The 18,332-nt window shown below is 36.7% G+C and overlaps 1 protein-coding gene across 9 annotated transcripts in view; it reads right to left on the bottom strand.

The window, feature by feature from the left end:
* The window catches only part of COBLL1 (cordon-bleu WH2 repeat protein like 1), a 163,082-nt gene that overhangs the window by 59,597 nt on the left and 85,153 nt on the right, over nt 1-18,332 (bottom strand). For 8 of the 9 annotated variants that reach the window (XM_032286573.1, XM_032286575.1, XM_032286576.1 and 5 more), the window contains one exon: nt 3,005-3,193. In XM_032286573.1, coding sequence (XP_032142464.1) covers nt 3,005-3,193 — 189 coding nt within the window. Of the gene's footprint in view, nt 1-3,004; nt 3,194-6,012; nt 6,767-18,332 lie in introns of those variants that run through there. The other variant, XM_032286572.1, reaches the window with a different exon arrangement.

An 18,332-nucleotide genomic window follows, 5' to 3' on the forward strand; every position in this document is an offset into this window, starting at 1 on the left:
ATACATTGCAGCATAGAACAATAGGTAATAAATATGGTATAAAGTGTCAGAAGAGCTTGGAAGCCAGAGTTAACCATCAATTCTGGGGAGATCAGGGAGACTTTATATAAAATACATCACCTGAGCTATATAAACTAGAGAAAATGAGGGTAGTGAGTTATGGGGTGGGGTTAGTTCATAAAGGTATGGAGGTAAAGGAAAGAGAGTATTTGTTGAAGAACAAAGGAAGAGCAAACAGTCATGTGGTGAAGCTTAGTATACACAAAGGAGGGCTGGGTGCAGTGGCTCATGCCTGTAATCTCAGCACTTTGGGAGGCTGAGGTGGATGGATCACCTGAGGTCAGGAGTTCGAGACCACCCTGGCCAACATGGGGAAACCACATCTCTAATAAAAACACAAAAATTAGCTTGGGATGGTGGTGCATACCTGTAATCCCAGCTACTTGGAATGCTGGGGCAGGAGTATTGCTTGAACCCAGGAAGTGAAGGTTGCAGTGAGCCCAGATTGCACTACTGCACTCCAGCCAAGGCGACAGAGCAAGACTCAGTCTCAAAAAAAAAAAAACAAAGATATACAAAGGAGAGTGGTGGCGAAGGCAAAGCCTACTTAATTTTGGAGAAGAAAATAAGGTGTCCCAATCTCCGGGTTTGGTAGTTTGGATTTCTTTAATTTGGTATTGAATTGCTATCCCGCAGTCTTTTATCAAAGGTAGTGTCACAAACAGAAAGGTGTTTTAGATTAATCTGAGGGTGCAAGGTAAATGAAAAGAGCCCAGGGTTAAGAAAAGCCGTTCCCAATTAAAAAAAAAAAAAAAAAAAATGGAGGAAGCCAATACACACCCAGCACTGATAGTATTTCATTTAATTATAGCAAAATATATGGTATCTTATTTAATCCTATTAATTCAGCTATAATACATTTTCATAGATAAGGAAACGCAGCAATTCAACAGTTGGCAGTGCAGAAACACAAAGCTGATTGACGGAAAATTACTCAGATTTAGGGAACTGAGGAGACAAACATGCTGGAACAGGATGGGAAAAATCTATGGTCTTTGTAAGTACAAATGTAGGAGAAGTGAGTGATGCAGAATCTATCAGGTATAAATAAAAAATAGACATGAAGAAAATTTAGACATGAAGAAAAATGCAGCATCCTACAGAAGAGTCATAAATTAGACCCGAGGCAGATGAAGAACAAATTCAGTTAAAGTGGGTAAGCTAGACGTTTAAAAAGGTTGTATTCAAATAAGGAACCCTAAGATCTCAGAAATGGAACATTTTTAAAGTGATGAGATTCCACCATTCTCTGGTGGAAATAGGGAAGTTGACCATGGATCTTGGTTTCCAGAGTTGAAGAAACAGAAGAAAAATTAACTCAGGGTGGCATGTGGAAAAGTCTAAAATAACTATGACGGGTGACAGGACAAAGAGAAAAACCATGCTTCTGATATTAAAGTCACTGAGGTTTAAAAAAAAAAAAAAAGAGTTGAAGAACACAGAGACTCACTGATAGCAAACAGAGAATAAGGCAATACAAATAGATGACCGGTACATCCCCAAGAAGAAATTTTGAGGACTATTTGTGATGAAACCAGTGTCACCTGCAACCCTAAAGAACTAGAAAAAATGCTGACTTTTTTTTTTTTTTTACTTACTTTGAATTCAGGAAAAACAAAACAAAATAAAAATTAAAAAAGGAATTGCCTTTATTACCCCCAGCCAGATCCATTATCCTTTTAAAACCAGAGTAATATTATTTCAAGAATTGATGATGATGGCCACTGTCTCTAACTTTCAAGATGTCTTCCTCATCCAGAAGAGGTCATTCAGAGCTGCAGGTAGGAGCCTACCACTGACACGGGTTTTTCAATCTCACAAATAGGGCTCAACGTGTGGTCTCCAAAATGACTTTCGATACAAAATAAATGGCAAAATGCAACTTCCTCAAATTTAATCAGAGTTAAATAATACTATATTATTTGCTAAAGTTGAACTATTTTGTCTTCATCTACTTTTCAATAATCTGTAAAGTTACACATGATTTTCATGATAAATCTTAAAATTAAGGTTATCTTGAATAAGTTTCTCTAGACAAAACCAGATTGTAAGAATGCAATATCCAATATATTCTTTTCCTGATACACAACACACACACACACACACACACACACACACACACACACACACACACACACACACACACACTCTGCTAAGGTCAAAACAGCCTAAATTTCTAAAAGAGGATTCCTGATAACAAACAGGCAGTTGAAGGTGAAAGAACAAGACCAAGTCTATATAGTTCATGTAACTTTCCACTTCAAAGTGAAATGGAAAATTACACTTGGCTTTGTTCCATTTTTCCAATTTTCACAAAAGTATTTAAACATATCAGTCTTCTAAATCACATCTTTCCTTTTTGCTGGGATAAAGTTTGATTTTACTTTTCTACTTAACTCATCCAGATTTTAAATAAATTAATTAAATCATTCAATGAAATAAAAAAACCCTGCCAATTAATTTATAGACAGATCTGTTTTGATAAATAAGAAAGTATTATATTTTTAATTATTAACTTCTGTAAACTCAAATTTAAAGAAGCAGCTTAAAGTGGGAAGAACAATTTGAAAAAAAAAGGATGGGAGTTTCCTAGGGGTCACTGGGCTTGTTTTGTTAGTTTGGTTTACAAAATCAATATAACCGATGGCCATTCCTTCAGGAAAGGCTTATTTTTTAAAACTTGTTAAATAACTAATGAAATATGAAATGGTTCCAAATTTCAAGAGTCATTTAATTGGGCTTGTGGAATTTATAGCACTGATATTAAAACATTGGTAGAAAAATTTTGCCACCATTTTAGCACTCTTTTATTTTTAACAAGTAACTAAACAGAGTGATAAATGAAGTGTTTTGTCAAAGAGCAAACATCAAGATATATATTACAGAGGCTTTCAGTGGTGGAATAAGAAAGGGAGGTCCTGATATTTCATTCACTCCAGCATACCTGCCATGAACAGTAGTAGATTTGATAATATCCCCAGGTAGAGCCACGGAGAGTTCGATGTCTTTATCTATCATGTTTTCTTTCTGTTCCATGATGAAAGCCGTGGATTCTACAGAATCAGCAGCTGAAGAGGCATCAGCGTATTTGGTCTCAGCTGGGGGAAGTGGTGCCTTGGCTTTTGGTTTTCTCCTAAAATATAAAGAAAACACAAAATATATTTTGTTTTTAAAGTAAACTTTTAATACGATCTAATTTTATAAACTCCAAAATGCGTATGTATCTGTTTTTCTCAACTAGAAAAAATGTTCAAAGGTGTTAACTGTTAGTGTTGGATGGTGGAATTAGGAATTTTTTCCTTTTCCAGTCAGCATTTTGTTTTGAATACAATGCCTACATTTCCTGGAAATAAAAAGAAACATGATAAATAAATTTTATATTTACCGTGTATTCGTTATAGCAAGCCAAGAGGATAATTTAATTTCTTTGATGAGATAAATTACAAAAATCCTTACTGTTTCAGGATAGAGATCAGTATCTCATTCTCTCATTTCATAATAACTCTTACCTTTGGGCCTTTCACCCTATTTGTTTCTGATCTAGTATGTTCTGGCCTCTCTATTCAGAAAAACCCTACCTTATCCTTCAAATATTAGCTAAATCCACCCCACTTGCCCCAAACTATCCCTTCCACAAAATTTCTTCCTTCTTTGAATTGATATATCACATACAACCAATTCCATAGATGTAACTTTTTAAATATTTTTTCTGGGCACCAGTTTCATCTCTCTACGTACATTTATAACTCCCAGCAAAAAAAGAAGCATGAAGCATGCTAGCCAGGTGTGGTGGCACACAGCTGAGATTCCCGCTACTCAGCAGACTGAGGTGGGAGGATCCACTGAGTCCAGGAGTTTGAGTCCAGCCTGGGCAACATAGTGAGACCCTATCTCAAAGAAAGCAAGCAAGAAAGAAGCATGCTATGGATGGCTGTATTTCCCACTATACCTAGCAATGAACTATGATGGGTTGTTTGATAAATATCTACTTCAATGAAAAACATTACAAATAATTTTCTAATAAATATTTTTGCATCACCAAGACAACTTCTTCCCTAACATATCAGAAATAGGAGACATTCCGAACTTACATAGGCCAATTCAATGATTTGATGGGTTGAAAAAAATAAAATGTGAAAATAAACTATAAGTAATGACAAATTTATGTTTTTATTTAAAACATTGTCAAATAAATTGTTTTAAATATTACTTTTATAAAAGGCTAATTGGTTTTAGAACAATGAATACTACTCCTTTCCACTCAGAAAAATATAGATTTAAATTCCTCCTATTTTTATTTGCTAGGCAAACATAGGAACCAAACAAGATCAAAAGGCTTCTTTATAAGTTAATATGTAACATCCACCCATTTGGTATTTTCAAAATTTAAGGTCCCATAACTCCAACTCCTTTAACATATGACTCATCGTGAAAAGACAGAAGCAAGGTTCCTTGCTTCATTGTACACTGTAAATTCACTTACTAAAATAACAAGCCCTTGACTCTTAGTGGTATAATAATAGAAATATATTGTACTTCAGAAAAGACTCATTTTACAAGAGCAACAAAACTACATTTTAAAAATTATTACAATGAATAAAAGCTAATAAAACTCTGTGTAAAGAAAAATGCCCCCCAATGTCAAATTTCAATTTTTAAATCTTCAGAAATTGACCACTCATGTATAACAAATATTTATTTTGGAAAGGTAAAGATGAGCAAGACTCAGTTCCTATTCTTGACGGTTCATAGCCCCAAAGAATTGACAAGCAGGCAAAATACTATCAAATTTGATGACTGCTCTAACACAGGTATGCAGAGATTGCAGCTTTGGGTCACAGGAATAAAGTGTAACTTTCCCAGGAAGCCAGAAATGTTTTACAGATGGGAAACGTGAGCTGGGCTTTGAAGAATGTGTAGAAACACATAGCAAAGGCAAGAAATAACTGATATTTCAGGCAGAGGAAAGTGAATACAGCCATAAAAGAAAATGGTACTTTTTAGAACTCAATGGTTTGATAAAGTTGCACAGAGAAGTCAAAGAGATGAGAAATGAGTGAATCAGCTGAAACATTTTATAAGTAAGATAATTCAGTAAGGTGGGTTGCTACAAAGTTCATATCCTAAAGTGTCAATAGCCTACATAAATATCAGCAAAAACTGGTCAGAAAGTACAACAAAAGACAAAGTTCCTTTGGTATTAGCAACAAAAATGAATTTTAAAAAGACTCTCCAGGTATTTCCATCTCAGCCAATCACATTTCTTTCATTTGCCCAGGTCAAAAATCTTGGTTCTCACAAACATATATCCAATCCACCTACAAATTCCACCAGCTTTTTACCATAAATAGACCCAGAATCCACCAGCAACAAGGATCACCAAACACCTCTGCTCAAGCTGCCAACTGATATCCCTGCTCCCAACCTTGTCACTTTGTAATCTAGTCTCAACATAGCAACCAGAGTGATCTTCTTGAAATACAAGTTAGAAGATTAAACTTTCAGGGATCATTTCTACAGTTCATTACAGTACTACACAAGTTTCTCTGAATGTGTTGATAAACAGGTAAATAAAATAATGAAATAAAATACAAGTCAGATCACTGCCTCGCTTCCCACATTCTCCAAAGATTTCCTACTTCAACCAGAAAAAGATCTAGGGTACTATACAAATGTTCCTCTACTTACAATGGGGTTACCACCCGATAAATCCAACTGGAATGGAAAATATAAGTCAAAAATATACCAAATACCCCCAATAAACCAATCACAGAATCAGAAAATCATAATTCAATGATCATAAATCCAGATGTCCCTCAATTTATGATAAGGCTACATTTTGATAAACCCACGGCAAAGTTGAAAAATCATACATCCAACCATTGCAAGCAGGGGACCATCTGTAATAGGTCCTTCCTTCCTCCCTTACCTCCAGCCTCTCCAGTCTGTTACCTAAGACTGTCTCCCTAGGCTCACTGCATCCAATCTCAGGATTCTTGCCTTCTCCTTGAGCACATCTAGAATGCAAGGCCCTCTACAGAGTCTGCTCCTGACCTTAACAACCTCATCTCTCTCTCTCTCTCTCTCTGCTTTACTTTTGGCCACAGGGTTAATGAGCAACATACTTATCATGTCTCCTTCCATTAAAGGGTAATGAATTCCATGAGAGTAGGGACTTGCCTCCACCACCTTGTCCACACATGTACAAATGCACAGAATCTCTGGGACCATGCCTGCCACATAGTAGGCACTGATATTTGCTGAAAGGGTGAATTCAATGACTACTTTCGACAGAAGATGTACTATCTAAGCCTAAAATTGGGAAGGAAAAGAGTCCTTACCACTACAAAATAAAATGAATTTTTATATCAGCATTACTTGTCTGGGATTTTAAAAAAAATGACTGATTATGTTTTATTTTTTATAAGATGAATGAAAAATACACACTGGTTTTATTAGCAAGGGATAACTGAGAACTTGGCAATTCTGGGGAAGTGTTCCCTGTCTACTGCACACCGCAATGAACTCTGACTCACAGTTGTGATGTCTATGTGTGTGACGGTTTTACTTCCTTAGGTAGTTTGAGTCTGTGATGAAAATCCATCTCTAAACACTCTACGTAAGGCAGTTTCTTTTAAGACAGGGAAAGTAGGAAAAAGCACTAGTTGAAAAGCCATTCTCACAGAACTTTTGAGACAGTGGCTGGCTCTGTTGCCCAGAATGGAGTGCAGTGGCAGATCTCAGCTCGATGCAGCCTCTACCTCCCAGGTTCAAGCAATTCTCATGCCTCAGCCTCCTGGGTGGCTGGGACTACTACAGGGCACATGCCCAGCTAATTTTTGTATTTTCACTAGAGATGGGGTTTTGCCATGTTGTCCAGGCTGGTCTTGAACTCCTGAGCTCAAGCAATCCTCTTACCTCAGCCTCCCAAACTGCTGGGATTACAGGCATGAGCCACCGCACCCTGCCATTTACAAAAGATTTCTAGGAAAAACATCCTAATATGTCCAGTTGTTACACAATTTAATAATATATTTGTTACTTTTTTTTCTGAAAAATGGAAAGCAATGTTAATAAGATCAAGATCCTTCCACAGTGAATGAGCAATACACCTGAGAAGATGCTATGTGTAATTAAATAACAAATGCAAAAGGAAAAAGAAGGGTCATCAAACAGATGATAACTTTGAAAATTTAGGTCAAAAAAACAGCTGAGCCCAGCTGTGTGGGGTAGGTAGCAGAATCAAGGCATGCTTCAAAGAGACAAGAGACTCAGGTCTTGAAAGAAAAGTAGAATTTAGATAAGAAGAGCCTGTAGGATCAATTATATGTTAGTTCCCAATTGTGGTCCATACACATTAAATTTATGAATGTGTTTATCTAGCTTGCTTGCTACATAGTCTAGTCTAGTGAAAAGAATACCAGTGGGAGCCTGGATTTGGCCTGATTCCTAAGTAGCTTTAAGACTTTAACTTATTTGACCTTTTAGTCACCAGCAAAATTTTGAAAATATCGTTACCTACTAGCAACTCTCCTAATACTATTTTTTTTGGTCAGAGACCCTGAAGGAATAACAAAATTTTCACCCAAAGTTAAAAGTACAGTGAAAACAATCAAATGTGTATTATAATCTAAATATAGGAAATTCTAATAATAAAAAATAAAGAGAAAAAAGTAACATTAACATTCAATAACAACTATACTTAAGAATACTACATCTTAAAAAATATTTAAATATTAAAAAATCAGAGTAGCTGCCATTGAAGCCTCCTCACCCCTTTTAAACAGGAATGCCTGAGCCAGTTTTCCTATCAAATAGATTTTCACATATGCTTTTCTTCACCAGTGGCCTTGTTTGACTATTAGTGTCTACTTTTTAGAGGCTTTTACCCTTAACAGTAAACAATAGCAAATTTCACTAAGGGTGGGTGGAGAGGAGGTTATACTGGAAAGATATTTATAGTAAGAACACTCCCCCACATCAGGGCAAAAATTCATTATTCAAGCTTAAAAATAACAAGCTACTAAGTTATTGCTTGTGTAAATCATTGCTTTATTATAATTACCTCAATATTATACTTAATATTAATATACTTAATGAAAATTAAGGCAAAATTTGCATTAATCGATAATATATTTTGAAAATATCAGAACTTCCCTTTAACACATAATTCAATTAGTGTCCTACTTCTATTGCTGATTGGTCTTTTATCATTTTGATTTGCAGGACACTCCAAAATCATGTGCCCATTGTAATCATTACTCCATTACTGTAAATATAATATCCTTAAAATGGATAGAAAGTGAGAATAAAAGAGCTCAGCAAAACACAATTCTAGTCTTGATCTGAAAAAGCAAAGATATACTTACATCCTTAATAAGCTACTCAACTACAATGGGATCTCATCAGTTTGCTATATTTAACGTATTTATGAAGTATTTTTATAGATTCATTCAGAAAAGCTATACAGAAATATGGCTTCAATATTCAAGACAAAAATATAAGAACAAATTATCAGTCTTAACAATAGGCTTTTAAAGTATTGCAGTCTAAGGAGCAAAAATAAATTTAGCAGTAACCCTCTCTCAGCATAAAGTATTATCAAACATAGGATTTATTGTAAGTGTTGATGAGGCAGTCCTTCAAAATAAATGGCAGTGTTTTCATGGCCCCTAAACTATGTATTACAATTATAAATTGAAGACCAATTTCTCAACACAATTTCTCATTTTCTCTGTCTGGGTTTAATGAAACAACAGAAGAATTTATTAAATAAGATTTGTTCAGAGGTGGGCATAACATTGTATTATATGCTCAAGGGAATACAATTAGAAACAATAAAAGCTCTCTTTTCTTGATGAACCTAATTTCAAAGAGTGAATATGACAAAAGGGCTTAAAAAGATATGCAGTAATGAAAATTGACAAGGAGAAACCCAAAACATTATGTGACTCTTAAATTACTTTTTTATTCTCACAGTTACCAATGACCTATGAAGGTCCAAATCACAGAAAATTATCTCTCATCTTGGTCACACTGAGCACTATTTGACAGCTGCTCAAGTCCTCTGTGAGGGATTCTCTTCCCTCGGCTTCTTTGTGTGGGCACACAATCTACTGTTTTCTTCCTTCTTCATTGCCACTCCTCAGTCACTCCATCCTCACCTCCTCTGATTTCTAAATGTTGAGCACCCCAGCGTTGTCCATTCTCAGCCTTTTTCTCTTCTCTTTCTACAACCCCCACCTCCAAGTGATTTCACAAAACTCCATGGCTTTAAATATCACTATATGTCAGTGGCTGTCAAATTCACATCTCCGATCCTGACTTGCTTATTGAGTTCTGACTTTTATACCCAATAATCTCATGGTTATCTCCATTTAGATGTACCATAGGTATCTCAAATGTTATATAACCACAACATGATTCTCTTCTTTATCTCTAATTATTATTATATTATTCCCATATATTATTCCCCATCTCTACAAATGGCTCCACAAACTACCCAGTTAACTCAAGCAATAAAACCTCAAGCAGGCCTATTTTAATTCCTCTCTGTCCCTTACGTCCTATTTCCAATCCATGAACAAGTCCCTGGGATCTAAACTCTAAAACATATCCTGAGCTTCTGTACTTTTCACCAGCTCCCTGCAGCCACCCTGGTAATTAAGGCATCATCTCTTTTTGCCCAAACTGCTTCAATAGCCTTTTCACTGGTCTCTCCTGTTTCTCCTCTTGTTCCTTAAAATCTATTCTTCTCTGTAGTAGTCACAGTGATCTTTTAAATATGTATGGGATTAGGTCAGTGGGGGAGAAAAACAAGAAAAAATATGTAAATCAGATCACATCTCTCTAATCCCTTACTGGCCTTCCAGTGCATTGATGAACGCAAATTCTTTTCTTTGGCTTACATGCCCCAGATGAGCTAGCCTGGTGGTTCTCAAAGTATAGTTTCAGAGCAGCAGCAGTAGTACTTGGGAACTTTTTAGAAATGCAAAATGTAAGGCTGCAGTACCCGAGACATACATAATCAGAAACACTGAGGGCAGGGCCTTACAATCCACATTTGACAACCCTCCAAGTGATTCTGATGTATGGTAAAGTCTGAGAACCACTGAGCCAATCTCAGCTTCCCTCTCCACACTCCCAGTTTCAATGCCCTGTGTAATTCGCACTGGCATTTCTTCCTTTCCTGAAATAAACCCAGTCTCTTCACATCCAAGGGCTTGCATAGCTTTGCCCACTGCCCATAATGCTTTTAATCAGAAAACTTCAAACTGCCTGCTCCTTGAGCTCATTCAGAATACAGATAAAATATTTCCTCCTCTTAGAGGTATTCTCTAACCACTTAAGAGGTACCAAGGCCCACCCCCACCCATTGTGGCCCACCCTTCACATAGCCCCGCTTGGTCCCCATCACATTTATCACTATCTGAAGTCATCCTGCTCATTTACTGATTTCCTTGTTTATTACTTGGCCCCACAACCAAAATTCCTGGAGGTCTGGGACCTGGTCTGTCTCATTCTCTGCTGGCACCTAGAACTATAACTGGCACAAGATAGGGTTCCCTCTGAGCATTTTAAAGAATTTAATTGAGGAAGAAAAGGAGGGGAGGTCATATTAGTTTAATGGGTTTATAGGAGAGCAAAACCTTGGGGGTGTTGTGGAGAGTCAACTTATTCTGTAGCCAGAGGTGTAAAGTCATTCATGAATATCTACTGCTAAATTCTGAAAAGGTGCTTGTGGTATACATTTAATCTTACAAGGCCATTGCTACTGCCATTTAGCTGGGGTTTACAGAAGTTCAAGAAATTTGCCCCAAAGCGCAGAGAACATGGGACAGCCACAAATGAAAACCCACCAATTCCCCTCGCCAATAACCCTAGCAAAGGCCATCTAAATAAGTTCTAACATTTAAATAAGCCACAAAGAGGTCCACATGGGTAAAACAACTCAATCCTCAGGAAGTTTCTAAATGCTTTTCCTATTTGGGGAAAAAAGGGGGTAGGGATTAAATTGAGACTGACAAAATTCTAGAATGGTAAGAAGGCTCCCTCATTTTGCCCAGATGATCAGTAATTTGCCTCAAGCCATATAATCTGTGGGACAAGAATGAACAGCTTCATCTGTAGCTTCCTCTGACCAATGACGATCATGATTAATATCAGAAAAGAATAATCTAATTTTTCATTTTTAAGAATGGGACTCATCTTTCAGTTATACTTTGTATAATGGACCAAGCAAAGAGGCAGTGGGTATTCTCCACATCAAAGCAAGCACTTATGGAATGCTAGTGTCATGTCCCAATGGCAAGTGCCAAAAGGACACAAGGTAAAATAGTTTTTAATACAGTATCAACAGCAGCTAACCCTTGAGTGTTGACTGTCTGTTAGAAAATGTTTTTTACCTGCACTAACTCATGTCTTTACCACACTATATAAAGCAAGTGCTGTCACCTCCACATTCCAGATGAAGGTGACACACAGAGAGATTAAGGAACTTGCCCAAACTTCCATAGCCAGTAAGCGGTGGAGCTGAAATTTAAACCCAAGGTGTCTAATTCTAAAGTCAGTGCTCTTTACTACCACATTACATCATTTATTTGAGAGCTTAAACATTCCTCAAAATAAACAACAAAAAGTAAAGGAGCAAAAGACAACTAGTGAATGAGAAAAACCAATGTGGTTATTGAATATCTTCTAAGTCCTGTACAGGTGCTTTTTGTCTACATTTAATCTTATGAGGCAGTTACCATTGCCATTTAGCTAGGATTTACAAACGTTTAAGACATTTGCCCCAAAGCAAGAGAACATGGGACAACTACAAAGAAAAATCCACCAAATCTCCCTCCAATAATCCTAGCAAGGGCCATCTAAATAAGCCTCAACATTTAAACAGGAACGCAGATGCCAGACGTGCCCATACCCCAGCCCTACCACTGAGACAGCTACTTTCCCAGCTGAGGTTGGAGAAACAATATAGTGGACATCAAAAGGCCTAGGAATATTCTAAATGGCCACGTGAGTTACCATAAGTAAGTCATGTAATTTCTCTGTTCTTCCATTTTCTCATTTACAACATACAGGTATTGAACGAAATGATCCTATATCCCTTTACTTCTAACATACAAATATTCAAGCACAATTTTGTTTAGACTGGAAATGGAGACAAGATAGTTAGGACTAGGGTCAGGGCACAGTGGCTGCACTACTTTACGAGTACCATTTGGTTGAAAGAGTCACACGGACAGAACGCCCACTCCCGGGGAGTTCTTCCTATGCTGAGAACATTTCTGCTACTGGTGAGGAAAGGGTCTCCTCTGAGGCTCATAGGAAATGGAAGCCTGGAAAATGGAATCCATTTCCAAGTGCTTTTCACTCTCTTGGCATTCACACTAGGAAAAAATGACGAAGAGAATGGCAAACTCAAAGGAAAATTTTGAAAAGTTCTCGTTTCAGTCTCCCACACTCAATTATTTTACATTTCAACACCTGGAATACCAAGTCCCTACTACAAGCCATTCATCACTTCAGACTTCTGCCCCCATAGCACCTCCACTCAAGTCCAACCAATAATCCAAAATCACATCAATTATATCCCATGTTTCTGCCACCTTAAATCTCTGTCTCCAAGGTGCACACAAAAAATACAGAGATTTCTATTATCTTAAATACTACTTGCCTGCTTCTTCCAAGCACCTTGTCATTACCCTCCTTCTGGGACTCTGCTGTCCACTATGGCAGCCATGTGGCTATTGAGCACCTGAAGCATAATTAGTGTGTCTGAGGGACGACAGTTTTCGTTTATTTAGTTTTAATTTGAACTTTAAAACTTATAATTAATTCAGTTATTGGAAAATGTTTAAGTATATCTGGGACAAGTCGAGTATGGGAATTTATTTATTTATATTTTTTAGACAGAGTCTCACTCCGTCACCCAGGCTGGAGGGGAGTCGTGAGATCTCAGCTCACTGCAACCTCCACCTCTTGGGTTCAAGCAATTCTCATGCCTTAGCCTCCTGAGTAGCTGGAATTATAGGCATGTATCACCATGCCCAGCTAATTTTTGTAGAGACAAGGTCGCACCTTGTTGGCCAAGCTGGTCATGAACTCCTGTCCTCAAATGATCCACTTGCCTTGGCCTCCCAAAGTGCTGCAGTTACAGGTGTGAGCCATCGTGCTGACCCAGAATCTATTTATTTAAGTATAAATTTCATGACACCTAAATACAGATCAGGTATTTCTAATGAAAATATAACATCTGAGCTGAGAAGTGCTATTAGTGTAAAATACACACTGTGTTCCATAGACTTAGTAATAGGTATTAAATATCTATTAATAATTATTGTATGTTGACTACATGTTAAAATGATAACATGTTTATATACTCAGCTTAATGAAATACATTTACCATGGTGGGCTGCCTCTAAGATGATCTGACTTTGCTTCCTTGTGCAATCTCCTCCCTTTGAATGTGGGCTGGACTTACTGACTCACTTCCGATAAATAGAATGCAGCAACAGTGATGGGCTGTCATTTCTGAGGTTAGGTTACCAAAAAACTATGGTGTTGTTTTAGGTACCCTGCTGCTCTGAGAGAATCCAGCTGCCCTATGGGGAGTCCCATGTGGCAAATGACATCTCAGGCCAACAGCCACAAGAGTGAGCTTGGAAGCAAATCTCTCCCCAGCAGAGACTTGAGCCCCAGCATACACCTGACTGCAGTCTTACCACTCAACCAGTAAACTAAGAATGACAGTTGTTTTATTTCATTTTATTTTTGAAATGGAGTTTCACTCTTATTGCCCAGGCTGGAGTGCAATGGCATGATCTTGACTCACCGCCACCTCTGCCTCCCAGGTTCAAGTAACTCTCCTGCCTCAGCCTCCCAAGTAGTTGAGATTACAGGCATGCACTACCACGCCTGGCTAATTTTTGTATTTTTAGTAGAGACAGGGTTTCTCCATGTTGGTAGGCTGGTCTCGAACTCCCGAACTCAGGTGATCTACCTGTCTTGGCCTCTCGAAGTGCTTGGATTACAGGTGTGAGCCACATGCCAGGCCAAGAATGGCAGTTCGACATACACCATGTACCTGAGTTTCAGCTTCAGGTGATTTGACATACTCGCTGTGCTCTAAAGCACTGCAACTGGTATGACCTACATTTACAGCATATCCTCTTTGCAATCCAAGAACCTCTCGTTTTATACATAGAAGTCTATTTTAAATTATTTTAGTATCCTGCCTATATTTAACAGAAACATGTAGATCCTTTTGTTCAATAATTAGCTATGATCATCTATCACACCCATCTCTGTGAGAGGAAGTGGAGCAAATCCAAAGACAAGACACAGGTTTCCGGCTGGGTGCAGTGGCTCACACTTGTAATCCAAGCACTTTGGGAGGCCATGGCAGGAGCATCACTTGAACCCAAGAGCCTGGATGACATAATAATACCTCATCTCTACAAAACAAATTAAAAAATTAGTCTGGCATGGTGGTATGCACCTCTAGTCTCACCTACTTGGTAGGCTGAGCTGGGAGGATTGCTTAAGCCTGGGAGGTCAAGGCTTCAGTGAGCTGTGATTGTACCAATGCACTCCAGTCTAGGTGACAGAGCAAAACCCTGTCTGAAATAAATATATATTAAAACAAATTTTTAATTGCTTTTAAAGACACAGGTTTCCCTCTAGCATGTACAATATGACAGAAAGGGTAAAGAAGTAGCCAAATGACTAGCACAATGCAGGAGTGAAATACCCCAGGATACCCTGTGCATAGTTTCCAAAGTACATCACATTATCTGCCAGAAAAAAATTTTGAGGCAAAAACCATCAACATAATTTTGGCGTTTTTGCTTAGTACATTACCTTTTGCAGAGTATGCTCAATTAATTTCTAAAAATGAATCAACTTAAATACAGTTTCATTAGATTGATTCATTTTCTGTGGTTACACCTCTCTCAAATTTTCCCCTTTTACTACTTTTAAGGAATATAGCAATTATGTAAAGTGGGACACAGGACACAGAAACACAATAGAACCTCTTTGTATCATCAGGCATTTGAGAATAAGGTTAGAGTGAGTAGATGAAGCTTTATTGTAATTTAGTTGTCATGTACCCGGAAAGACATAACCTGCTCTGTGTTCTAATTCATGCAATAAAAGGGCCATGTAGGTAATTACAGGATTCTTTACAATTAATTGAGGTCTCAACTCAAAAACCGTTATTTCTTAAATGAAATTAGATAGTTTAGTTGCTTCTAAATGCCCCTTTAAATTCATGTAAACAAATGGACAGTATTTATCATCCTGCCATATTTTTTATGTATACAGAAAAAAAATCACTATGCTGTGAAAAGGTAGTTCCCAAATACATCTTAGGAGTTGTTTTGACTTAAGCTTAGTTATCACTTCAGATCTTTAACAGACATAGGGCCAGCTTTTGTTCACCTTACTCTAAATATATTCTATACATATATATATTTATATACCCATATACAAAAGTGTGAGTATACATACCTGTATATATGACAGCATGAGACAGAGAGAGAGAGAGAGAGAGAGAGAGAGAGAGAGAGAGAGAGAGAGAGAGAATGTGCTAGTGAGTACCATCAGCACTTATTTTCCTTTGGCTTTAACTAGAGGTATATTCCAAATTCACTTGCCAAGTAACTCTTCATGAAGCAACTCTTATTCTCCTATTTTAAGCAGATATGTATTCCAACAGAAAACACATAACTCCTAAAAATAATTCTGGTGAGGAATTTTAATAATATTCACTATGGTAGTCAGTTACTGAGATGCTAAGTAACATAATTCTCTCTCTCCATTTCCCTCTACTCATCACCAGGTAATTTCTGGGGAAATTTCTTCCACATTTAGTAATATCATAATAATATTTTCAATTCCAAAATCCTGGTTTCTATTTTTCATTTTGCATATATATCTAAAATATTAAAAAACGGCAAAATATATTTTATAAAAGTTTATAGGGTAATAGTTTACTCCTGAGCAGCATCTCTAAGTGAATAAATTTATTCTAATATCTATAAATTTAAAATAAGTGCTTTAGATAAGAGTTGCATGATTTGGCTTTCACTGTTTTGGTTGGGGAAATGTGGGTGACATGGCAGGGAGAAAATGCAAATATCTACCTCACTAAATACATACAGTATAATCTCCCAGTGACAGCATTAATGCATTTCAGAAAGGCACAGAGCAATAGAAAAAAGATATATACTTGAAATTAAAAAGGAAAAAAATCTACATATTAATCACCAAGAGTTATTGATAAAAATCAAGATTTAGACTTGGTTTGTGCCTGAGTCTGCAGTAATTAGTTATTAGGTCATTTGGTCTCACTGGAACTTCAATTGCAAAACTGGAATAACATTTTCAGCCTCTCAAGGTTGCTGAGAGGGTTAAATGGGTGAGGTATATTCATTGTCTAGTACAATGGTTCTCAAACTTGGCTGCACAATGGACTCACCTACACTGAAGAAAATACTGAGAGCTAGGCATCACTTTGAGGTTCTGATTTAATTGGTTTGTGAGGATTTTTTAAAATCTCCCCAAGAGTTTCTAAAGCGCGGCCAATTTTGAGAATCACTGGTCTGGTATAATGCCTAGCACACCACAAATATTCAGTTAGACTTAATGATATAGCTTCATTGGAACTTTATAAACTCTGATGCATGCCTAAAGGTTGCTACCTAGGTCATTCATAATTATGTAAACTCAAGATCTCAGGATCAGCGACTATAACATATCTTAAAAGCAGTCCAAAATTTTAGTAATAAGTTTTCCAAATTTAAATCCCTGTTATATTTTTGCTTCCTTTTATCAAAGAGGAAAATTCTCATGAAAGAAACTAAAATGATCTTTTCCTTTATATTTTTACTGAGATATAATTTGCATAAGAAAATGCAAAAATATAAGTGAATAGAATTTTACATATATATACATACACCTGTCTGGGTCTTTTTCTCTCAAGGAGCCACCAACACAGACCAAGATATAGGACAGGAAAATATATCTACAAAGTGAAAATTAAATATTAGACCAGGTATGGTGGTTCATGCCTATAGTTTCAGTTACTTGGGAGCCTGAGGTGGGAGGATCAACTGATCCTAGGAGGTCAAGGCTGAAGTGAGCCAAGGTCATGCCACTGCACTCCAGTCTGGGCGACAGCGAGAATCTTTCTCAAAAAATAATAATAATAATTAAATATTAAATTTTGCATACATATCCCATAAATGTTCCTGCAATTTCAGTTTTTCTTTGGGTTTTCTTAATTATCTTATAAGGGATGTTTACTTTTTGCACAATTAAGAAAGTCAAATTTCAACAAGGGAAAAAGATGAGAAAAACCTTCAGCAGAAATAGCTATATCAAAGGAGATATAAAATTAATATAAACAAATGAGCAAGTTGAGAAAACAGACTTAAAAGAAATATCTACAATGAGTCACAAGACAGTCAACAACATTTACTGGGCACCCACTGTGCACTCAGTGCTATATAAGGAAATGGTGAGAAGATTAAATAAATACCATACAAGGCCCTTAGATACCAATAACTTAAAAATGAAATAAGTCCAACTAAACAATAGGAAAGATGCCCTAAACTCACTCTAGGAAAAATCTCTACATTAACTGAATGCTTATCTACTTGCACAAACTACGCCAAAAGTTTTATGTATATAATCCCTAATAAATACTATCCTGTTTTGAATAGATCCCTAAAATAATTCATAACCATTTATAGAAATGACCATATAAATTATCTCAATAACAAACCCAAACCACAGAACCATGTCCCAATACTCAGTTGTGATTCCATTCATTCTTGCACAGCTTTCTGCCCATACAAGTGTCAGTAGCAACTGGAATCAACATCATCTACTGAAAGGGTCCTTTGTATTTGCGTTTGTTGCTTTGCAGGCAACATATATGGGAGAATCATTTTGGTTTAGAAAAATTAGTCCAAAAAGTTCATAAAAATGTGATTGACATTACAATTAGTTTTTTTTTTTCATGATTAACAAAAACATGGGGAGAGAGAACTATGTGAAACTCTAACCTCTGTTTTCTTTGGCACATAAAAATTAAGTATAAAAGGCCTTATTACAAGTACATATTTCTATTTTAAAAAGGTTTATTCATAAAGATTTGAAGAAAAAGTTACTCATTAAAAACAAAATTATCTGTGGATTTTTTTTTTAATCTTACTATACTTGCTCTCTGAAGCAATAAAATAATAAATGTAGAAAAAAAA

This window comes from Sapajus apella, unplaced genomic scaffold (assembly GCF_009761245.1).
Source record: "Sapajus apella isolate SASKATOON/1434 unplaced genomic scaffold, GSC_monkey_1.0 scaffold18, whole genome shotgun sequence".
NCBI classification, from domain to species: domain Eukaryota; kingdom Metazoa; phylum Chordata; class Mammalia; order Primates; family Cebidae; genus Sapajus; species Sapajus apella.